The 24,450-nt window shown below is 36.7% G+C and overlaps 2 protein-coding genes across 4 annotated transcripts in view; both read right to left on the bottom strand.

Annotated features, from left to right (window-relative positions):
• Window positions 1–492: 492 nt before the first annotated feature.
• On the bottom strand, window positions 493–11,007 carry LOC111401400 (peptidyl-prolyl cis-trans isomerase CYP63-like). 3 transcript variants are annotated; one of them, XM_023029121.1, is made up of 15 exons: window positions 10,886–10,979; window positions 10,342–10,424; window positions 9,359–9,452; window positions 9,188–9,242; window positions 6,981–7,069; window positions 4,938–4,962; window positions 4,789–4,827; window positions 4,580–4,697; window positions 4,299–4,459; window positions 3,854–4,205; window positions 3,332–3,477; window positions 2,978–3,194; window positions 2,456–2,818; window positions 1,545–1,628; window positions 493–1,060 (listed from the first exon to the last, which is right to left on the bottom strand). In XM_023029121.1, the coding sequence occupies exons 2-15, from the start codon at window positions 10,362–10,364 to the stop codon at window positions 694–696; spliced, it is 2,133 nt and encodes a 710-aa protein (XP_022884889.1). In that variant the 5' UTR covers window positions 10,365–10,424; window positions 10,886–10,979; the 3' UTR covers window positions 493–693. The 3 variants fall into 3 exon arrangements, with proteins under 3 accessions (XP_022884889.1, XP_022884897.1, XP_022884901.1); XM_023029129.1 differs by having other exon boundaries at window positions 2,456–2,812; XM_023029133.1 differs by lacking the exon at window positions 10,342–10,424 and having other exon boundaries at window positions 10,886–11,007.
• A 3,547-nt stretch (window positions 11,008–14,554) lies between these two features.
• LOC111401392 (protein SPIRRIG-like) overlaps window positions 14,555–24,450 on the bottom strand; it is a 32,731-nt gene continuing 22,835 nt past the window's right edge. The window contains 4 exon segments of the mRNA XM_023029108.1: window positions 14,555–16,184; window positions 16,500–16,646; window positions 16,771–17,077; window positions 17,223–17,531. Coding sequence (XP_022884876.1) covers window positions 15,006–16,184; window positions 16,500–16,646; window positions 16,771–17,077; window positions 17,223–17,531 — 1,942 coding nt within the window. The 3' untranslated portion in view covers window positions 14,555–15,005.

Genomic DNA, 24,450 nt, shown 5'->3' with positions numbered 1-24,450 from the left:
TTATAATAAGAGTCCAATAATTTTGAACATGCTTAAATAATTTGTTTAGTAAAAATAACTTTTAGAGGAAACTGGCTCTTTCAAATAGCATGTAATATAAATCCTTTCATCCAGGATAACCACGTTCCTTCAAAATGAAAGGAAAATCCAAGAACTATGCTTATTAACCTAAACAAAAGCAGTGTGTTCAAAACAGAAAATACCTTATATAATCAATACGGGTTCGACTTAGACGATAAGTACAAAACTCAGACAGCTTTTTGTACAAGGTCATTTGCATAGACATAAATACTAGAAACCTGCTTGGTGTACAGGTAGAAGTTCACATAAAGGATGAGTGGGTTGATTTTTGACCATTTTTTATTCAGTAGGGGCCCACACTTTTGTGAGTTATCTGGCCAGGTTCACAGAACCCAGGTGTGAACCCAGCCTCTGTACACGAGGATTTTTTCTAAATACTCTGCCCATTAGTGATTAGTTGACAATAACCAGGAAGGAATAGGAATTCAATCCAGTAACAGGCAGACTGTCAAAGCACACAAAAATCAGTAGTTTCAAATGGCTACACTTCCATCGGGAAGCCATTAAAAGCAATTAAAGTATACGAGAAGAACATTTAGTTCGCTAATAAACACAAAAAATAGAATACGAGAAATTCAAAAAGAAACCAAGGTTTTTTTCAAGATGACTTCACTAATTCGTTCCATTCTCAGGACTCAATTCTTCATAGGAGACTAAACCCCTTCGACCACCAGGGGAGCTGGATCTGGATCTGGAACTGCCCGGCGAAGCAGATGCCTTTTTTCGTAGACGCTTATCAGGACTTCCAGATATGGACGAATCACAGCTCCTAGACCGTGAAAGAGATCTACCTCTATTTTGAGGGATTTGGTCATTCACTTTTGGCCCAAGACGCGATTTTAGTCTATCACTAATTGCAGGGCGCCTATCTGTCGGGCTGGGACTTCGCACAGGGCTCCTGCTACGACGTGTTCTCCGGGCACGGTAAGGACCTGGGCTTCGGGAACAACTCCTACTAGCACTTCTTTTGCGTTCATATCTAAAGCACAAAACAATAACTCTTATACCATTGCATGAATTTAAAGTCTAATTAGGAAAGAGATGCTGTGCCAGCAAAAATGTTCGATCATCTGCTTAAAAAAAGGAAGAAGATACTTTTAAAGTTACTTTTTAGTTTTCAAAGTATTTTTGAATAACTTAATTCTTTCTTTAAAGTAAAAAATAGAACTCTCAACTTATTGTCAGAATAAGTACCTCACACTTAAATAAGCTATTTATTTACAAAACTTAATTACTTATAAGAAAGCATTTTAAGCTCACTCATAATCATACACAACCAAATTGATGAGATCTGTACAAGCTGCGCACTGAAGGTCAAAATACATGCATGCAGGGAAACAAACGTGCATTCTACCCTTCAGAATTTAATTCGCAAACAGAGCAGCATGTACAGGAGAGAGAAACACATACACACAGGCATTCGGATATGTCATGTGTGTGTACCGAGAGAGAGATAGAGAGACCTGGGTGGGCTCCTGTCTCTTCTTGGTGAGCTTCTGTATCGTCTTTGTGGCGAACGTTCAAACTTACTTCTGTAGCTCGAATACCTAAAAAGTCACAATTAGCAAACCATTCTATACATCATCCCCTCAATTAGACATCATTTCCATTCAGATGTAGATCACAGTTGGTTTGTAAACAATGATTTTAGCCCATGCTGAGCAATCCTAATTCCAACAAAGCCCCACCCTTTAGACAACTGATTGATAGATCAACATCGATCAACAAAGTCAGGAGGGGGTCGAGATTTTTAAGCCCAGACCTCTATCTTTCTTGTGATTGGAACATAGAGGAATAGAACAAAAAGGGGAAGTTAGGCAGGTTCACGTAATTTACCAGAGTCAGGTGACAATGCTTTCTAAAGAAACAAAACAAAGAAGTGAATTTTACAGGGAGGAAGATTCAAACAGTCCAAACTTGATCAATACCGACTCGTGACAAAGAGAGACAAATGTCATTAGCAAAAATACTAAAAACGGTTTCAAATAAAAGTATTATTTTCTAAAATATTAGGGCTGAAAGGAACAAGAAAGCTCAACTTGAAGTTCTAAAAATTTAGTCATTAATTTCAAATGATAAATTATTAGGAATGGGCAACACCAGAAGCTCATGGTTGCGAGATGAAAGGTTCCAGGATGGCAGCAGCCAAAACAGAGAACACAAGTCGCAATTTTACACTGCTGTTTTTCATATCTGATTTCCTTTTTAAAAGTGGCAGATAGAAGTGTGTCTGACATCATATAAATTTTATCCAATTCTCAAAATTTGGCAGACGTGTTGTACAATGTTCTAAGCAAGAGCTGCTAAGTGAAGGCACATATTTAGCTATTGACACATAACAAACCACCCTTTGGATCAGTCATCGAGAAAGTACCTGTCATTCCTTCGAATGTTTCTTCCTCCATATGGATAAGATCTATCCATTGAACGTTCTGGAGATGGTGTGCGATAGCGTCTAACAAAGGCATATCGTTCAGTAAAGCCTCGCCCTTTCCTAACACGCTTTGGAGTTCCATTTGGAGAACAGCTTCTAGACAAATCCTGACCACGACTAGAAGTGGATGGTGGTGGAGCTTTATGCACAGGACTCCTTGAAGGACTTTTACTGCTTCGCTTACCAGACGATCTAGGATTTTTACTGTTATTTTCAAGTCTGGGAACTGTTCTCTCTGGGCTTCTGCTCGGGGTGCTCTGATGACTGGAAGTTGGCCTTCCTCTAGGTTTCAGCCTCCTGTTACTTAAAAATGTAACAAGATATTTCAGAGCAGCAAAAATATGGGTGATATGACATTATTAAGCATGAAATAAAGAAGCAATAATTGGACGGAAATAAAAATGATATATAAACCAACTGCTGGTGCAGATGTAAGAGCAAAAAGTATTAAATAGTGAAGACCTGGATCTGTTAAAATGGTCAGATTGATCAACATGCTTGGCAGCTTCATTAGCCTTGAACTCTTTTTCATGACCATTATTCAGTGTATCATCATTCTTTGGAGAAAATTCACCCTCTTCATGAGATGAGCTGCCAACTGTCAGCTTCAGTTCATCATCATTTTTCTTCTCTGCGAAGGCTTGTCCTAACAGAGGGGTGGGTGATTTTTTCTCTGATCCTGTAAATTTCCAGTTATGAGATGGTGAGTAAGGGTAAAAATTAAATATTTGGTCATTTCTTGAAATTTATTCAAGTCGAGAAAGTAAAAATGATGACTATAGAGATCATTCAATAGAGTTTAGAAAGATAAGATACCTAGACTTTGTGCTGGCTTCCTCATTTCTTGGTCCAAAATGTTACTTTTACGTGCAAATTTGCCCCTAGTGGCATTTTCATTGTCAGAGCTGCTGGTAGTGGTGGTCCAACTCCTGCTCCCAGTATCACTGGAACTTTTCGAGTTTCTGAGAAAAAAATTGAGAAATAGGGACAAGTTGAGAACTTAGTTTTGATAAACAGATTGTTTAACAACACTTCTTCTATGACACAGTTTTGTTTCCCTCATCAAGGATGTCCACAGATCACCCAAACCATTAAGTTGAAAATATTCTAGACTTGCAAAACCATTTCTCATCTGTTATTTATTGAAAGATTGTTTACAATAGATTGCATGCCTTTTGTCTTACATCTAGTGGGTGAAAACATAAAGTCATAATCCAAGACGTGGAAGACATTTGTCAGATGCATGCCTCCATCAGTATGACTACAATAAAAAGACTCTTAAACTGTGACCACTGGAATACTTCGTTGGAAATGGAAAAAGATAAATAGGATAAAGACCTTTTAGACTTCCGCCTTGATTTTTTATCAAGTTTGACTTTCCTCCTCTCCTTTCTTCCAACCTTTTTCTTCCCATGTTGATGTCTACCTCTCTTGGTCAACTTCCTTTTCTTCCTCCCTCTTCCATCACTGGAAGAACTTGAAGAATGAGAGTCTGATTCAGAATATGAATCAGAATCTGACTCAGATGAAGCAGAATCAGAATCTGTATCAGAGCTGTATGAATCAGATGAAGAGTATCTCTTTCTTCTCTTTCTCCTCCTATCCTTATGAGATGCTTGGCGTTTCCCTTTTGCTTCACTGTCAGAACTAGTATCGGATGAAAGAGCTCTTGTTGGTTTTTTCTTTTTTCCTGAAGGCATCATGAGCAGAAATATCAAAAGGAAAGGAAAGATGTCACAGCAGTCAAAAGACAACACTTGCCACCTCAGAGCTACCATAATACCTTTCCTTGCTCCAACCGAATCATGTATTTTACTCTCAGGGGTCTCACCACAGTCCACAATTTTCACCAACCCTGATGGTTTACCATCAGCTGTTCCCACCTGTTCAAATTTCTTAACAATGTCCATTCCCTTCACAACCTTTCCAAAAACAACATGTTTTCTGCCACACGAAAATATCAGAAATTCAGCTACAAACACTAGTCCAAGACCCCCAACAAAGAATAAATGTTGGGGATTTGAGGACATTATGAGACAGCTAAATAAGAACAAAATCAAATACCCATCAAGGTGTGGTTGGCGCTTAAAAGTTATGAAGAACTGGGAACCATTTGTGTTTGGACCACCATTTGCCATAGAGAGAAAACCAGGCCCACTATGATCCAGCTTAAAGTTCTCATCTGTGAAATCGAAAGGAAAATTTTGAAGCGGTCTCAAAAGTGAGCCACAACTACAGGAAAAATAAGCACAAACACACACCAAAAAACCTACCAGCAAATTTTCCTCCATAGATGCTTTCTCCACCAGTGCCTGCAAACCACTAAAAGGTTTTGCCTTACAAGTCTGGGCATGACGCCTGAAGTCATATCGAGCATCTGCATCAATTGAAAGTACAAGATCCAGAATAGAGAAAAGCATACCATTTCCTTTTGAAAAGTCACCACCCTGCATGAAAAAGGAATTACATGAGAAAACAGTTTTCCAAAATAGACTTTTTTTTTAAAAAAAATTTCAGTGCGTGTGCTTGTTATCATGCCCTTATAGGCTGGTTGAAGTATTGAGAAAAACTTAATAGACATATCAATGAGCACCATCCCACACATTCTAGTACGAGAAAAAAAGAGAGAAAGAAGCCAACAAATTTAGTAGTCTTATGCCAAGGAAATATTGAAAGTTGATTCCTCAAACAATTGAGATCAATGAACTACAATGCAGAACAAGCTATTTCAACAAAGATATAATTAGGACATAAAGACTACAAGAAATGGGTACAAGCCCCAGATTTAAATAAGAAACATCTCAAAAACATGGAAGCACATGCAGGACATAGACACAGGAACAACAGGCATGAGGAAAAAGAACGTGAAAGAAAACAGAAGAGCAAATTCGTAATTTTCCAAAAAGTAAGACACAGTATGTTAGGACAATCTCGATTATAAACATTATATGATATAATGTACAAGTCTAAAAACCTGTTTGTACCTTGATAAAGAGGCAAGAAAGAACATTGTTATTGATATATATATATATATAAAATCATTAAAAACTGGTAACTTAAAAAGGCTAAAAGAATAGTTAATGAAATTTAATTGACCACATTAGCATGCAAGCATGTGGCAATAGAGATTTCAGTGGTATTGTAAACATTTCTTTATCATTCTCCTTACAATTCCTTTTTTCCCCTTCACTAAATATTTTTCCTCTTTATATTCTCCTATTGTGCAAATTTTTCATATCATATTCCAACCCAGTTTTTATTAAAAATAACTAGCGTTCTTGATTGTGTGGCAACATGTCCTTAGTTAATCGTGGTATCCAAAATGTAACCCACAATTACCACAGACAAAACCCATCCCTTTTTGTTTGCTTTCTAATAGCGCCTAACATTGAGTCGAATTAATTGTGCGACTAGCAACACACATTCAAGCTTCCAAAAATAAAAAAATAATAGTAATATTTCAGAGGCCAGTGCTTGACCATCTTCAACATGCGATGAACATGGACAATCCAGTCCAGAGGATGTCCATGATTTCTAGTCTACAACGTGCCAAGATGAATTTTTTGAAGGCTACAGTTGCTGAACTCACTCTCTGTGACCAAGTATGCTGAAGAGAAACCATGTGTGTACATCTTAAAACAATGTGAACCTTCTCCTTCTCCTTCTCCTTCTCCACTCCCTGGTTTCCCCAAAATGAACCACCGCTCAATGTCTACATCTCATCATCCCTTTTTCAACAAACATAACCACCACAAAGCAGGCTTGAATCCCTTCCACTCGTGCTCTCACGTGTAAGTAAACACACTTTCTCTGCCTCTCTTCAACCGTTGATTGAAATCCTAGAATTACTGCCCTTTCTCCTACAACTAACAGGAGGTAGCCCCATCTATATGATATTGTCCCATATTACGATAGGAGAAACCTATTCAAACCTTGCTGATTGACCACAAATAGCAAGACTTCTTCTCATCATATTAGCGATGAATTATCACTTCTCTGTATAGAAAGCACCTTCACTTCTCATTCCATCTAAGCTTTAATCCATCAAGACCTTCCCCAAGTGCCCTACTTACCTATTAAAATGACTTCAAAGAGCAATCTCCAACTACAGTCACTGCAGCATAATGCAATCCCTTACAACCCCCACAAAATCCAGTTGTTTTCTTGAGAATTTTTTTCAAAAGTTCAGCTTTTGGAAACCAATCTGCTTCTACTTCCTCAAGAGTTCAGCCAAGAAGGTATAGGACATATGCACAGATGGTGGCATCCTCAATTAAAATGAGAACCATACAGATGTGGGAACTGAAAGGCAAGCTACCAGAAACCAATTGGAGTTGATTAATCGTATAAGACAAACAATAAGCAGCAACAGGCACACATGAACAGTTACTGGAGAATTACAAGAAGCCCCACCCAGTATGTTTTCTTTCATGATTAGTGGTCTATAAATGCATAAACAACATACTTGTGCCATAAATCCTTTAATTATGCGATGAAAAATGGACCCCTTGTAGTGTAGAGGTTTCCCTGTTGTGTCTCCAACGCCCTTCTCACCTGCAGAAGAAAGTGCAAAACCATTTAAACCACTGACTGGAAGAATGGTTTCTAAGCATTATTTTAAGAATATATAAACAAGAGTTTTTTGGGGAGAAAAAAAAAGAATACATAAACAAGAGGCAAAAGTGTAAAACAATACATCCACGGTAAAAGATGTCTACATCCACGGGTACACAAAAGAAAGCATACACATTGATATAACAGCTTGTAATCAAATAAAATTCATACCACACTTCAACCATAAATCTATATAGGGGAACTTAATTAATCCTTTTATTAGCACTAATTATGAATGCTTAGGAAATTAATTTATATGTAGTGAACTTCAGCAGGCCTATGTGAGTTTCAATCTCATGTAATCACTCCTTTACAAAATGAATATTTTGCTCTAACTTCATACAAGTACTAAGTAAAATTTGGAAGGGCGATATTTTAATAGACAAGTAGAGCTTTCACATTGTGTCAAAAATTATATACGATAATCTAATGCTTTGACAGTAGATGGAGTAAATAAATCAGAACTAAAGGGAGTTTTTTATCATTTAAAGGAGGGTACATTATTTTAAAATGGTCCAAAAGCAAAAGAAAAACTGAAGTTCATATTAGAGGGGAGCAGTGATGGGAAATCCTAGTAGAGAGATTATATGGAAGACTTTCCAATTTAAATACTTATTTTAGGAAACTTAATTAAGGTTTTATTTTATATTATTTCTTTAGTTGTTTTCCTACTTAAATTAGGTTACTTGGATCTAATCAATATGGATACTTGTAAACTAATTACGTACACGTATACAATATGTACCCAAGTTTGGATACTCTGCGATACGTATTTTATTAATTATTTTATATTTTGTATATTTTTTAAATTTCTGATACATATCGAATACATATTATTTAATTATTTTCAATATGTATCGTATATGTTAGGACACATAAAGAAAATTTTTACTGGTTTTAAACTCTTTTAAAGCTTATTATTAATGGCTATAGATTGTTAAAAAATTTACCTTAATAGATAACTAATATTATTGTCAATTACTTATTGAAAATGGATAAAATTTATTAAAAAAATACATCATTATTGTTTTAATTTAACTAACAACTAGAGTTTTTTTTTATTTAGAAAAACACAATAGTATTAAGGCCCTGTTTGACACCCATTTTTATCAAAATACATTTTTCTCTCTCTTCTTTTTAACCACACATTCTTTATTAAAATAATATTACACGTAAATCAAAAACTTTTTCTTATTTTTCAACCACACATTTCCCATCAATTTACTATTCAAAAATGCATTTTCACATAAAAATTCCTACCAAACACCCTCTAAATCTTTTAATACATGTAAAGTCCTATTAATAGTAGACAAATATATTTTTATTGTTGAAAATAGATAATAGTCCCTTCTTCTACAAATCTCGTTATTTGTTTATTGCATCCCGCGTCAAGCAGCCAACACTTCCCCACTCACTATAAAGCCTCTATGACCGACTTTTTTTATTAAAATTATCCAGGTATGATTTCTAACTCATATACAATCTAGATTCAATAATGTAGTTGTCTACATAAACTTCAATGTTCTTGATATGATAGAGCACACAACTTATGAAAATGTAAATTGATATAAAAATATGTTCATGTTATAGAAATAATAACAACTTTTACATTCCAATTAATTTAAAAATATAAATACAAATGTAAGTTCTAACTCTCATGCCTAGTCCCTGTAACAAAATTATCTAATTGCCTTCTGACATGGAAACCTTATACATGAAAAAATTAATAAACAACAAATTATTTACAACAAAAAATAAAAGCTAACCCACCCCCATTTCTTCCTTCCCACCCCATTATGAAATTTTCATGAGACATTTAATAACTACATTAAGCATATACATTGAGTGATGATAAGGATCTAACTTATCCCTTCACCATAAACTACTTGTGCATGTCAAAAAACAGAGACATAGAAGCGTCACAAATCATTTTATTGGATAGGTACACTTGCACTAATTACCTAATACAGAAAGGAATGGAAAGGAAATGAGCATATTAGGTACACACTAGAAGTCATAAAATTGTAGCAAAAATGATCAAGTTTTTCACTCTTGTACCTGTGCAGAGTGCCCTAAAATTCTCAGCTGTTCTGGGGACAACATCAGCAAACAGCTGCATTTCCACAAAAAGGATAGAAAGAAACAAAAGCATCAAACAAGTATATAAATGAATAATTCTTGCACTGATAGCATCTCAAAATACTGAGGCTTTTAAGATATGGGTATCACCTCAATGACAAGTCTTTCCACAGGATCCCCATCAATGGATACATCCAAGAAGATCAATGGGTTCTTATTCTTATTCATATTTTCTACAGGATTGCTGCAGGTGTTAAAAATTGCCACACTGGTGTTAAATGAATTGTTGAAGTAGCACATCAAGAAATCTTATGTTCTTGCACAATCTGGTCAACGAGATCATACGGATCCAAAAGCATATATTTCAATTTTCAATATTTTATCTTTCGCTAAAAAAATCATGGATTTTTATCTTTTTCTGAAAAAATAACAGTACCCCAAATGTTTGAACGCTAGCTTGAGGTTGTGGGCTGGATAAGGGAATGGAGTTAAATAAATATACTACCAATAAAAGACTATCTTTTGCCAGCAGAAAACAGATAAGTAAACAAAATTTGTGAAATAATTTAAAAATTTTCAAGTTTTGCTTCAATTCACCATGGATCAATATGAAAGGGCAGAAAGGCTATACATCATCATGAGATGACTTGGTGAAGCAACCGATTATAGATTTTGGAAGCTTTAAAAAATAAAAAAATAAAAAGTTAGTTTTTCGAAAATTTTATTAGCTTTCAAATAGTACCGCTCTATAATGCTAATATCCACAACCTCCAATAAGCTCCTAATTTCTACCCAACACAATCTTCCAGTTTAAAAACAGGATGTTCACTTCAATACCATTTTAAAGCTGAGACAGTCACTATTAAAAAAGAAATGCAATCCTAGAATCAAGACACAAGTTGATACTTTTGAATCAGTACTTGAGATCCTGATTATTCTTTTACTTGTATTCCAGCCTTTCCAACCTAATTAGAACATGGAAAATTTATAGTTCATTACATTTCCCCAGACCATATGCAACCATCTCTGACAATTTAGTTATATAATGCCGATGCTAATAAAATGAGGAATTACTATCGACAGTGGGAAATTCATTGAGCGTCAATTGCTGAAGGACAGAGCATTTGCAATACCCTAATAAACTTTTCTTCTTCATCCCCTTGTGCTAATCAGTAAACATTCAAGATTGAAGTGCCTTATGGAAGAAACACACCGCCTTGTGGAAGAAACAAGAATTAAAACTTCCAAGGTTGCAACACTAAACCCATTAGAAGAACAAGACATGCCAATACAAGCCCGTAATAAACTCAAATACACTAATGCTTTTCCAATTCGCAATTTTAAACAGTAGCAATAAAAGTTCGAATAATTTCACACGAAGGAAAAAAAAGGTTATAGAAAAAATTAAGTCCAAGATTGAAGCGTCTAAAATCTACTCCAATTTTGACAATGGAGAATTAAAATGCCACCAAGATTTAATTTTCAATAGACAGATATACAGCAGGGTATGCAGCAGATGGAGCCCAAACCCTAATTCTCCATTAAACATTCAAGAAAAAAAAAGGCGAAGTTAATAGTCTTCATACCACCACCTATATACAAAATAGATAGCAAATTTTACAAAACCCTAAACCCTAACAGTGGAAGGAACCTCATAAAAATGCCTGAAGCATATACCTTGGTATGAGGACTGAGAATAACTCGCTGTCAAGTTGCAAAGAGAGAATTGAAACGTCGGCGGCTTCTCGAATGTGTGTTAATAAACTAGTAGGATACAGCAGAATCCTTCTCTGAGAATTTCATTTTTCCACTTTGCATATTGGTCCTTAATATATTATTCTAATAACAAGTTAGCACTTTATGTTTAAAGAAAATGAGTTAACCTTCTAGAGATTTTTATTCAAATGAGAATATTATTAACTTAATTTTTAAAAAACAACTCCTAAACGAAATCCATCGTACTGATCGTAATAATTAATAAATAGTAATATATTTATTTTTTGGATTGCAGAAAATAAAAATAATCATTTTTTAAAATTATTTTGCTAGTGTCCAAATTACCCATAATAACTTATTTATTTGTACTCTGGAACTGTTTTTTTAATTTTTATTATTCCTTTAATTTATTCACTCTTCCTCAAATTCATTTTTAACTACAAGTAAAATCACTATTCGCAAAATTACTCCTCCGACAATAGGGGCAGACACATTGTGGGTCCTGGTGGGTCACGCGACCTGCCAAGTTTATTTATTTATTTTCATCAGAATAGTCCTATTATAACTGCAAATTTGAAAAGGAAAGCAACCAACCGCCATGCAAGGACCGCCTCACTTGACCTAATCCCTCTCTTGCCTTGAGTATTGTCTGCAATTGGAGTTACTGTCAGACTCAAAGTTATCCGCCATCCTCCATCCGATTGTGTGATCGATTCGGTCAAGCGATGTTACTGTCGATTTAGTCGATTTTTCGAGTGTTGCTTCTGCCGTTTCAATCGTCCGCGATCCACCTCCCATCATTGATAGTTGTCACTGTCGTCCGTAGCCATAGCCGCCCGCTTCCCAGGGACCCAAGGTTAGTACAGATTCTACAGACTTTAGTCTTTAAATTATTTTGTGTTTTGAACTTTTGATTTTATTTACATCTCTTGATCTCCCATTGAAAGACGTGTTTGGAAAAATGACAACTTCTTTTAGAGGATAGGGTTCATAACAGTAGCCATTTTTAAAAAATGGACTAGACTCTACAGTTCCTTTCTCTATAAAAATAAAGAGCTTTTCTTCTCAAAAATCTCTCATAGCACCCAAAGTTCCTAAATGTTAACGTACCAGTATCAAGCCATCGTCGAGTATAGTATAGCGTTGTTATCTAAAGGATCTCACAGCACTCAAATCCCCTTTGGACTTGACTATTTTTTATCTGTTTAAAGAATTCTTTCCTGAGCTCAGAATTAGGGTGTAGTCAAGGAGATAACTCTCGAGGAGAGTGATTTGGCCAATCTCCACAGTAATGGCTTTACTACAATCCTTTCCCATCATTCCCATAGTCACAAGGGAGAACCCAAGCCGGTCGAGTATAGTATAGCGTTGTTATCTAAAGGATCTCACAGCACTCAAATCCCCTTTGGACTTGACTATTTTTTATCTGTTTAAGGAATTCTTTCCTGAGCTCAGAATTAGGGTGTAGTCAAGGAAATAACTCTCGAGGAGAGTGATTTGGCCAATCTCCACAGTAATGGCTTTACTACAATCCTTTCCCATCATTCCCATAGTCACAAGGGAGAACCCAAGCCAAGTGGCTTGAATCCTAGCTTTCCCCCTTTCAACTAAAAAACTTTTGGCCTTACCTTTTGATGTAAAGTTTTCCTTCATATATCCTAAATGTATGGTTCAAGAATCAAGACCAATTCTAGTAACTAAATTAACCTCTTCTTCATTCGAAATCTTGTTTCGGGTCTTGTATAATTTTTATTGCAACAAGTCAGTCTTCTTGACAATTAGTTATGGTGAAAAGTGAAATCTAAATATATAGTTTGTGATTTGGAAATCTCTCTGAATTTGTTGAATTAGGAATGTAAATGTTAGGGATTAAATATGCCTGGAGCAAATCTGAGTAAAATGATTTATGATTTGTGAATGTCTATCGATTCATTGAACTAGCCAACTAGGTGTGTAAATGTTAGGGATTGAATGGAACCATTGTTTGAATTTGTTTGGGAATTTGGAATTTCATCAAAAATTAAAATAAAGACAACATTATTCAGCAGCATTATCAAAGAATGAGAACTTGTAGACAGCAATTGTAATAATTTATCTAATATTTAAATTGTTTCATCACTTTTTGGAAAGTTTGAGTGTGCCCCATTAACAAAAAATGTCTGTGTTCGCCATTGTCCGACAATTAATATCAGGTGGGTGCTTAATTATGTTCATATGACCTCTTTGATTGGTGGCTTTGTAGTATTCAAATTCTACTCTCCGATGACAAGATGTTTGATCAGATCAATATCTATATGGGTGCTACTATTAGGGGAAGGATAATAAAAGAGGAATATTGCTACTTGTACATCAAGTGACGTTCATCTGGATGTCCACCCCCCATATGGAGGAAGACTTACTTTGAATAAAATATTATTTATTTTAAAATGGATTCTCCTCCATGTGAGGGGGTGGATACATGTAACATCACCCATAAAAGAGAGGGATAGTGGGGAAAAGACACATGCAAGAATGTGTGCATGAACAATGGAGAGGGTTAAGATAAAGGTACGTGTCACATCTACATTAACTTTTGCATTAAGTTTGACATTTTTTGACATGAAATTCATCATAGTCACTGATTTTTTACAACATCTTTAATATCATTGGCTAAATATTGACACATAAGGGAAATGCCATCCGTTATATCAACAATAATGTACATCTAAATTTATTCTAAGAAAATGAGAGAATAGAGCGACAAAGTGATAAATAGTACGGGGAAGATGTGTGAGAAGTGGGAAAGTTACATTCCCGATTGAGCCACATTATTATAAAAATGAAAAATATAGTCGTCATGGACCCCACACAAGAGATAAAATGTTAAATATAGTAGTTTGATGTGATGGATAACGGTCACATTTTTAATTTTAACGAGGAAAAAATGGGGCTCAAACAGGGTAATATCTTGTTCTCAAACTGTAGTTTTCAATCAGATCCAAAATTTGACGTTTAAACTTTCCTTTTTCTTTTATTTATTTTGTAAAATCATTTGAAAGGAAAAAATAACAACTAAAATAATTTATTTGTAATAAAATACTGCATGGATTTAAGACATTGGATTATGCTTGGATTCACTTGACCAGACAATACATTATCCAGGATTTTTATCTTAAATTTCCAAAAAGTAAATTGATAATATTAGGCGACGAAATATTTTAGGGTATTATATCCTTTCGCTCTTAATACAGTTTCGTCCTCGAAATTACATTAGCTAAGTGGAGTTATGGATGCTTCATTCATCCCTTCTCTTTTTCAAATAGATTCTTTTGCTCATCGATTTTTTCACCAAATTCTACTACAATTTCTTTATTTCTTAAAACATGGATTTTCCTTTCAAGAATAACTATAAGTACTTCATAAGACAAATATTCATTTACACCCAACAATTGGTAGTTTACCACACACTTCAGGTCGTACACATACTTTCTGAGCATTAAAATATGAAATACATTGTTCAATGCTATCAGATCAGATGGCAATGTAAAATAAATGCCACATTCGCAATTCTATAAAATTTTCGAAAAGACCTATAAATCAAGATTTCAACTTTCCCTTCTCATCAAATTTGAGAAAAAAAAGGGGGGGGGGGGGATTAGAGCATCCTTTAACCTTTGTATATATATACCAAACTAAAAGAATTGTACATTACACAACAAAAAATGGAGCAGCAAAATGCCCATTGCTGGAATGAAGGTATCCCAAAAAGGCCCACTCAATACGAGTCATCCATTCTTAAAAGTTAGTTTGGATAAATTTGAGCCAAAGATCCATTTCTGCAAACACTTCTATACACTGTCACATACCTTTTCACTATATACAAACCTGAAGTCAAATCTCCTCCGCTAATCACGAAAAATGAAAACAATTTGCAACTATCAATATTCCAAATCCCACTCTCGAAGCTGTAAGGAGCACTTGCAGCAAGGGGAAGTCTTGTGCTTCACGGGATTATAGCACTAAGCCATCCACTTCTTTGATGAATGCAAGAACTCAATCCGAATACCTCCCAAAAAATTGTCAATACCCTTTATCCCTTTGATCATCCCTGATTAATTGAAGATCTCAAGCTTTCATCTGGTAATGTCCATGAAATCAGATGGCCACCAGAATCCCCGCTCAACAACTGCTTGAGGTCGCCAGAAAGACGGAGGGCAGTAATGGGAAACTTATGAAATTTTAAAACCTTATGTAGGACCAATCTGTACTCGGGAACTTTACCTCCAAGCACTAGCCCTCCTGTCAAATTTTCAGTCTGTTTGATTTGGGCAGACTCCTTGCTCGAACAATGAACCATTTTCCAGACCTTGACGGCCCCACTCTGGTGACCAGAGACATACCAGTTGGTTTCCAACCAATCAGAGAAGGTAGAACCCGTGAGTGAGAGAATGAAGTCGGATGGAAGTTGTGATGTATTGACCACTGCAAGACAGTCCCCGTTAATGCTCCAAACAGAAAGCATTACGCCAGCTGCAGTCACGATTTCCCCTGTCTCATCGTTCACACATATAGCAGAAACAGGTGAAGGGAACTCAGGAAGTTGCTTAATAAAAGACAAAGAGCTAAGATCCCATATGATAGCAGTACAATCATCAGATCCGCTCACAACCATCATGTAAGGCTGGCTAACATGAAGGCACGTAATTTTACCCGAATGGGCACAGAGAGCCTTCTCTAACTGCAGGTGCCGAAGAACACAGGGTCCATCTTTTGCAATTCTCCAAACACAAACCAAACCATCATCCGCCCCCGTAACTAAAACCTGACCATCATAGCTTGCACTAGCACACTGGATTTGGTTGCCTCCATGAAGATTCTCGTGGGTAGAAAGAAGCCTATCTTGATCATAACTCACAAATCTCAAGCTACGATCAGGAAAACCCCATGCAACATATTCGGTAAAAGTTCTGGGTTTCAACAAGTTATTTGTACCAGCCATTAAAATCTTGTCTCCAACAGTCACAATTTGAGAAATAGAAGACGAGCTCTTACGAATCTGATGAGGTACAAGAAACATAGAGTGCTTGAGCGGATTGGGAGGAAACTTTCTGTCAGTTCGTCTTTTCGAGTGGGGCTTCAAGAACAATTGTTTTGGCGTCTGTCCGAAGTGATTAATTTGTGCCAGAATAGAGGCTTTCATTGCAGGATCTGTGACCGAGTCTATATCAACACTGCCTTCATATGTATAGTGGTAAAAGACATTCACAGCTTCTTCAGCTGCCTGACAATAACACAAGAATAGTGAAATAAGGCAGTAATTATTGGGTAAAAAAAAAATTGGTGGACTACAAATTTTAGTTTTTAACATCTTCTCTTTCTTATTTCCTTATCACTGACCAATAGGAAAAGAAGCAGTTATTGCCATTAAGAGGGAGAACAAAGGAAATGGAAAAAAAATACTGCCACAAAGACAATTTTGGAACGTAGGAATAGAAAAAGGATTATTGAGTTAACAAATTTTGGTAATTTAATGCTCCAACCACGTGTAGATGACTATGATACCAAATTGTGGAGGCAGAAAGACGGGGACACTCACCTTCCCTCTCTGTTTATATCCAAAGATGAGGTCTATCCAGTGATGCAGATTCTCCGAAACATAATCAGACTCAAGTGCTTCCCTGTGCTTCCTGATGAATTCTCTAGCACTGCCCTTTGCCCATGGAGGTAATAACACGTCACCAACCTAGCAGAATATGACAAGTTATTAGGAAACCAAGACCCAAAGACCAAAATGAAAAAAAAGGGGGGAAGAATTGTAAAGAGACAAAACAAATTCGAGCACTAAAATTTCAAAGAACAGGACAAACCTTCTCTCCAGATTGTTTCTCACCCAAGTCAAGATCGAACCTGTTTTCCAGGAATTCTGGCAAATAGAAGAATTCTGGAATTAATTCCTTGACATCTGATGTATTGCCTTTCCCAGCAGCACTCAACCAAGTATCTCCTACACTGTTGAAAAGACGATCAGCATGGTCAAATTGTCCCCCCTGCAGCTTCTGATTCTCAACGCAGAATGGTGGCAGGCGTAAAAGGTAGAAGAGAACAATTCCAGCACTGGAATAATGAGAACCATAATGAAATTTGGGAACCTCTGGATCATCCCAGCTCTCATATCTGACGTAATGAAATAGCAAAAATATATCAAGAGTATATCAAATCAAGTAAAAGAGGTTCGTATCCAAGAAAGAAAACAAAGTAAAAATGTAAAAGAACAAGCTCAACAGAAACTAGCAGTAAATGAGTTGATAGAAGTGTCAACCTCTTCCTGAACTCCTCTTCTCCATCGGATGTTTGACAACCCATTGGTTTACCAAGGTTACGGAATGTTTTAGGATCTGAAAAATCCAGATTTTCACTCTCATAATCTGCCAAAACCCAGGGGAACACTGGATATTGGGTGAGATCACTGTACCCACGACCTGCCAACGTGTTGAGATGCATGAGGTACTGGAAATTGCTAATTTCTCCATTTTGCCACCTCTTGGAAAAGGATTTGGCTATAACCTTAAAAAGACGGGTGCCCTCATTGCCTTCCTGTTTTGTTGACCCAGATATCGTTGTGTCTAATCTGTTGCACATATATAAATGTATCGTCAAGCTCAAAATTTCCCAAAAAAAAAAAAAAAAAAAAAAGGCATGAAAAATTGTTTGGCAAGATAATAAGAGCTAAAGCATGACAAATGTCATGGTTACATAACACAGAGGCAAGTCAAGAAATTACAAGTACTAGAATGCCCGAAGACTAGGTAATCGAACTTGTCATAGCAATACACTTTAATCTAATAAGAATGCTCATTCCTCCCATCAATCACACCATATTACCTATAAAAATGTCCAATAACCATGTAAAAAAAAGGCATGAAAAATTATTGGCAAGTGTAATAATTTAAGAAGGAAAAAATATAGAAAGGAGACGAGATGATACATATATATATATACAATGTTAGAGATCTATTTTAGGAAACTATATAAATTAGGGATCTATAATTACCCTATAATTAGGCCCATAACACTCCTCCTCAAGTTGGAGCATAGATATTAATCATGCCCAATTTGTTACAAATATAATCCACTCAGATCCCATTTAGAGCCTTTGTGAAAATGTCTCCTAGTTGTTCTCCAATCTTTACATATCCTGTAGATATTAAATTTTGCTGCACCTTCTCACAAACGAAATGACAGTCAATCTCAATGTGCTTAGTTCCCTCATAGAACACAGGATTAGAAGCAATATAAAGAGCAGCTTGATGACAATATTTTTGCTGAATGAATTTCTTGTGTGTCTTCGTTTTTCTTTATAGAAGTTACAAGCTATTTTAGGATACAAAGTATACATGGAAACTAGCTATTATGTACAAGGAAACTACCTAAATTGCAGTAAGTAAATAATTTCTAATTTTCTAATAATACATGCTAATACCCCCCCTAAAATTGATGTTGGGGAGTCCACAAGCATCAATTTGCTAATGAGATAATTATAACAATGGCGTCTTAGAGATTTGGTGAAGATATCTGCGACTTGTTGAGAAGTGGAAACATGGGGAAGAGCGATGACCTTGGAATCATAGGCACCCCGAATATAGTGACAGTCCACTTCAATATGTTTGGTGCGTTCATGATACACAGGATTGACTGCAATTTGAATAGCACTAGTGTTGTCACCATGAAGAGGTGTAGGTTGTGACTGAGAGAAACCAAGTTCGACAAGAAGTCCACGTAACCACACATCCTCAGAGCATGCAGCCGACATAGCTCGGTATTCAACCTCAGTGGAGGACTTAGAAACACAGTCCTGTTTCTTACATTTCCAAAAAACAAGAGCGTCACCAAAAAAAATACACCACCCAGTAGTAGAACGACGAGAATCAGGACAACCAGCCCAATCAGCATCACTGAAAGCTGTGAGCTCAAAAGACGACCCTCGAGGAAAAAAGAGACCACGATGAGGAGTTCCAATAAGATAGCGAATAATGCGACGGACAGCCACCATATGAAGATGACGAGGGGCGTCCATAAACTTACTTACAGTATGAACTGCAAATGAAATATCCGGACGTGTGATGGTTTGATAGATGAGACTACCAACCAACCTTCGATAAAGAGTAGGATCTGGAAGAATATCTCCTTCAGCCTTTCGATATTTAACATTAAGCTCCAGCGGTGTATCAATTGAGGAGGCTTCAGAGAGATCAGCTAATCCAATCAAGTCTTGAATATATTTATGTTGATTCAAGAAGAGACCATGTAATGTAGTATGTACCTCTAAGCCAAGAAAGTAAGCAAGCTGACCAAGGTCTTTCATATGAAAAACTGAGTGAAGATGTTGCTGAAGTTTCTGAATAATACTGTGATCAGATCCAGTGATAATAATATCATCCACATATACCAACAAAAAAACAATGCCATCGGGACTCTTATGAAAAAACAGAGATGCATCGTACTGGCTCTGAGTAAAAGAGAAATCCAAAAGAGTGCGACGGAACTTGTCAAACCAAGCACGAGGAGCCTGCTTAAGACCATACAAAGAATGTTTTAGCTTATAGACAGAATCAACTGAGAGAAGAGGCATAACAGATGGAAGTTTCATATAAATGTCCTCCTTGAGGTCTCCATGTAGAAATGCGTTCTTCACATCCATTTGATGTAAAGTCCATAATTGAGAAGCGGCAAGTGATAACAAGAGACGAACAGTGGTCATTTTGGCCACAGGAGCAAATTTCTTATCATAATCTATTCCATACTCTTGACGATTACCCAAAGCAACCAAACAAGCCTTATAGCGCTCAAGAGAACCATCAGAACGAAGTTTGACAGAATGTACCCATTTACTTCCAATGGGTTTCACTGTTTGTGGACATGGCACAATATCCCAGGTCTGATTGGCCTCAAGTGCCTCGAGTTCTGCTTTCATAGCATGTTCCCAACATTCATTTTCCATAGCCTATCTATAGGAGGAAGGAATAGAAATCGAATTAAGTGTAGCAGTCATAGAACTATGGGAGGAAAAACCATACCTATCTAGTGGTCGAGAAACACGAGAAGTACGACGAAGAAGAACAGGAGGCGGGAGATCATAAGGTACACGATCTGGCGTCGTAGGCGGAGGATCAGTGAGACTTGGAAGGACCGTCGTCGGAGATAGAAGGTCTGGGCTAGTAATAGGTGCAGCATGCCTTCGAGTGTAAACAAGACCAGGCTTGAACCTAGATGGTTTCGAGGGAAAATCAGGTAAAACAAAGAACACGGGAAGGGAAACCACGATTTCTGAACTAAAGAATTACTGTTTTTCAAAAAAAAATTACATTACGAGAAATTCGAATTTTTTGTAATGTAGGATCATAACAGTTGTACCCTTTTTGAGTTCCACCATATCCCAGAAAGGCACACTTGACAGATTGAGGGGTAAGTTTTGTCCTTTCGTGTGATGGCAAATGAACAAAACATACACACCAAAGGGACGGAGATGAGAGTATGTAGGATGATGACCAAAGAGTTTATAAAATGGAGAAGCATTATTAAGAGTTGGAGAAGGTAATCGGTTAATGAGATGCACAGCAGTAGACAATGCTTCACACCAAAAACGAGAGGGAACTGAAGACTCAATTAAAAGGGCTCAAACCACATCAAGAAGGTGACGGTTCTTGCGTTCTACCACCCCGTTTTGTTGAGGGATAGAAGGGCAAGATCGCTGAGAAAGAATACCTTTGGTTTGTAAGAATGATTAAAAAACACTAGACATATATTCACCTCCTGAATCAGATCTTAAGATTTTGATGGAAGATGAGAATTGATTGTCAATTAGAGCAAGAAGGCTTGAAAGGCAGAGAAGACCTTACTCTTTGCACGAAGAAAATAAATCCAAGTGAATCGACTATAATCATCAATAAAATTAACAAAATATTTATAATGAATATGAGATACCACAGGTGTAAGACCTCATACATCACTATGAATAATATCGAAAATATGTAAAGCACGAGAACCATGAGACGAGAATGGTAAAACTTTACTTTTAGCAAGTCTACATGAAGCACAATCAAGAGATTTCATGCACTGCTTGGACAGCCTCTAAAAATTACCGGTGAAACCAAAGCATAGATAATATCTGTGTACTCAGCCCAAAGATTAGAGAATCCTGAATAATATTCTTCAATGGAACGTGACTCCTGAGAGAAATTTGCTAATTCAAACTCCAATTGAAGTCGTCGAGTATTATTCCTTTGAGTATAGACCTTTTTTAAGAAATTCTCACATAGCACGAGCTGACTTGTAAGGCCTGAGATTAAGGATAATCTGCTCATCAACCGATCCAATGATCTAGGCCATAAGTTGAGAATCTTTAGTTTTCCAAGCAAGATACTTTTCTTTATCCTTCTCCTAATCAGGAGGCGGAAGAGTTCCATCAATATATCTCCACAAATCACCTTTGCTTTCGACCAATAATTGAAAATGAAATGCCCATGAAGAATAATTCTTTCCAATGAAACGAATGCAAATAGATTTATTCTTTTCAGTTGACATGAGTGAATTGTGTATGATCCAACTAATAATAATTTTAACCAAATAAATTCTGCCCAATCCAAAGAATTCAGCCCAACTAATAATTAATCAAAACAACAGCCCAAATCAACAGCCCAATAATACCACTGCCTAACTAATATAATCCGAACTCCAGTCCAAACAAATTGGAAAGAACCGAGTGTACAGATTGAATTGGAAGAGAAATTTCTAACCCGACACCGACGAGTCTGTAGCCCAACACCGAAGGCGACGGAATCGAGTGGTAGCAGTCGACGGAAACAAGGAAAGCTTGCTTCTACCAAGACCGAAATCCAGACCTGTCGGAATTCGAAGAGATCCAAGATGCGCTGCAGGAAGCTAAGACACGCCGAAGGTGACGACGAAGACGAATAGAGCTCTGACCGCAGGTGATGCCTAAGATAGGAGAGTTGGCTGCCGATTACTATGAATAGAGAGCTTGGTGCAAACTACCAGATGAGGTCTGAGACACGAGCCCTAGTCGCTGATTACTATGAGCAGAGAGCCACTTCAACCACACGCAAGAATAAGAAAATTTAGGGCTCTGATACCATGACAATATTTTTGCTGAATGAATTTCTTATGTGTCTTCGTTTTTCTTTATAGAAGTTACAAGTTATTTTAGGATACAAAGTATACATGGAAACTAGCTATTATGTACAAGGAAACTACCTAAATTGCAGTAAGTAAATAATTTCTAATTTTCTAATAATACACTCTAATACTTGATTGTTACACCACAACTTTGCTGATATTAATGCCTTAAGGCCAACTTCAGGTAAGAGCTGATATATCCATATTATCTCACACACAGATTGTACCATAGCTCTATATTCTGATTCTGCACTAGATCAGGACACAACATTCTGCTTTTTACTTTTCCATGAGACTAAATTTCCTCCAACAAAAACACAATATCCAGTAGTGGATCTTCGGTCAATCTTATAACCTACCCAATTTGCATCTGAGAAGCATTCGATGTGGGTATGTCCATAATTTCTGTACAGTATTCCACGTCCAGGAGCTCCTTTTAAATAACACAGGATCTGCTCTAAAGCTACCTAATGGTGAATTGTTGGGAAAGACATGAATTTACTTACAATACTGACAGAATACGCAATATCAGGACGAGTTACTATAAGGTAGTTCAATTTTCCAACCAATCTTCTATACTTCTCAGGATCTTCAAATAAATCACCATCTTTGGTAAGTTGCAAATTGGGGAGCATTGGAGTACTGCTTGAGTTAGCTCCCAACTTTCCTGTCTCAGTTAACAAGTCAAGTATATATTTTCTCTAAGATAAAAAAAATGCCTTTCTTGTTTTTGGTCACCTCAATTCCCAAGAAATACTTCAACACTCCTAGATCCTTTGTATTGGGCGTGAAGAAAGGACTTCAGAGATGAAATTCCCCCATTATCACTGCCAGTAATAACAATATCATCAACATACACAACAAGAAGAATAATGCTTGATTCAGACTGTTTGTAGAAGACTGAGTGGTCAGACTTGCTCTTTTGCATTCCAAACTTTTCCATTGCCTGACTAAATTTTTCAAACCAAGCACGTGGACTTTGTTTCAAACGATATAAGAATTTTCGAAGATGACACACTTTCTCATACTCCCCCTGAGCAACAAACCTAGGAGGTTGCTCCATATAAACTTCTCCATGGAGATCGCCATGTAAGAAGACATTTTTTTTTTTTTATGTCCAATTGATGTAAAGGCCAATCATGAGCGGCTGCCATAGAAATAAATAAGCGAACAGACGTTAATTTAGCGACTGGAGAGAAAGTGTCAGAATAATCCACACCATAAGTCTGAGCATAACCTTTAGCAACAAGACGGGCCTTAAGTCTAACCATCGATCCATCAGGATTGACTTTAACTGCAAATACTCACTTACATCCAATAGCCTTTTTTTCTGCAGGTAAATCCACTAAATCCCAAGTACCATTAGCATCCAAAGCATTCATCTCCTCGATCATAGCTTCACGCCAACCATGATTTGATAAGGCTTCATGAACAGTTTTCGAAAGAGTCACAGAATTGAGGGAAGCAATAAAAGAACAAGAAGACAAAGACAAGTGATCATAAGACACAAAAGATGAAATAGGATAAGTGCACTAAAGTTTACCTTTGCAGAGGGTAATAGGTAGATCAAGATCATTGGAAACTGGATCCGATGCCGAAGAAGAGGCAGGTGTTGAACATGCATCAGGAGTGTCTCGTCGTCTGGAATACACATGGCGAATAGACGGTGGTGGTAGTTGTGTGGGATCAGTAGTCGGGGTACTATTAGTTGACTGGTAAGTGACATGATAAATCAACAGATCATCCTCCTCCCCCTTACTGAAAGAAGTATAAGAAGTAGGAAAGAAAGGAATATGTTCCAGAAAAGTAACATCAGCTGACACAAGATATTTATTAAGATTTGGACAGTAGCAACGATACTCTTTTTGTAGACGAGAGTAACCCAAAAAAATACATTTTAAGAATTTGGAAACTAATTTTCATGGGGCCGAATATCTCGAGTATAACATGTACTACCAAATATCCTAGGTTCAATAGGAAACAGGGGTTTAGTAGGAAAAAGGACACTGTAAGCAGTCGTACCATGAAGAACGGATGAGGATATTCGATTAATTAAGAAACAGGCTATGGACACTACATCAGTCCAAAATTGTTTAGGCTCATGCATTTGGAATAGGAGTCCCCTCGATGTTTCCAGAATATGTCTATTTTTTCTTTCAGCCACACCATTCTGAGAGAGGGTGTTAACACACGAGGATTGATGAAGAATACCATTCTGAATCATGTAAGTTTGAAAAGAATCGGAAAAATATTTTTTGGCATTATCACTTCTCAATGTCTGTACAAAAACGTTAAACTGAGTTCTAATTTCAGCACAAAAGGCACTAAAATGAGAAAATAATTCAGAGCGATTC

Source organism: Olea europaea, chromosome 1 (assembly GCF_002742605.1).
Source record: "Olea europaea var. sylvestris chromosome 1, O_europaea_v1, whole genome shotgun sequence".
Taxonomy (NCBI): domain Eukaryota; kingdom Viridiplantae; phylum Streptophyta; class Magnoliopsida; order Lamiales; family Oleaceae; genus Olea; species Olea europaea.
Note: the sequence above shows the minus strand (reverse complement) of the source record. Positions and strands in the feature narration are given on the sequence as shown.

Coding starts and splice junctions, on each gene's coding strand:
- LOC111401400 (XM_023029121.1), bottom strand. CDS start 10,364: ATGAAGAAGAAAAGTTTATTAGG. Junction 4,828..4,937: donor TGACTTTTCAAAAGGAAATG/GTATGCTTTTCT, acceptor AGTGGTTTGCAG/GCACTGGTGGAGAAAGCATC. Junction 4,698..4,788: donor CTATGGAGGAAAATTTGCTG/GTAGGTTTTTTG, acceptor TCGATTTCACAG/ATGAGAACTTTAAGCTGGAT.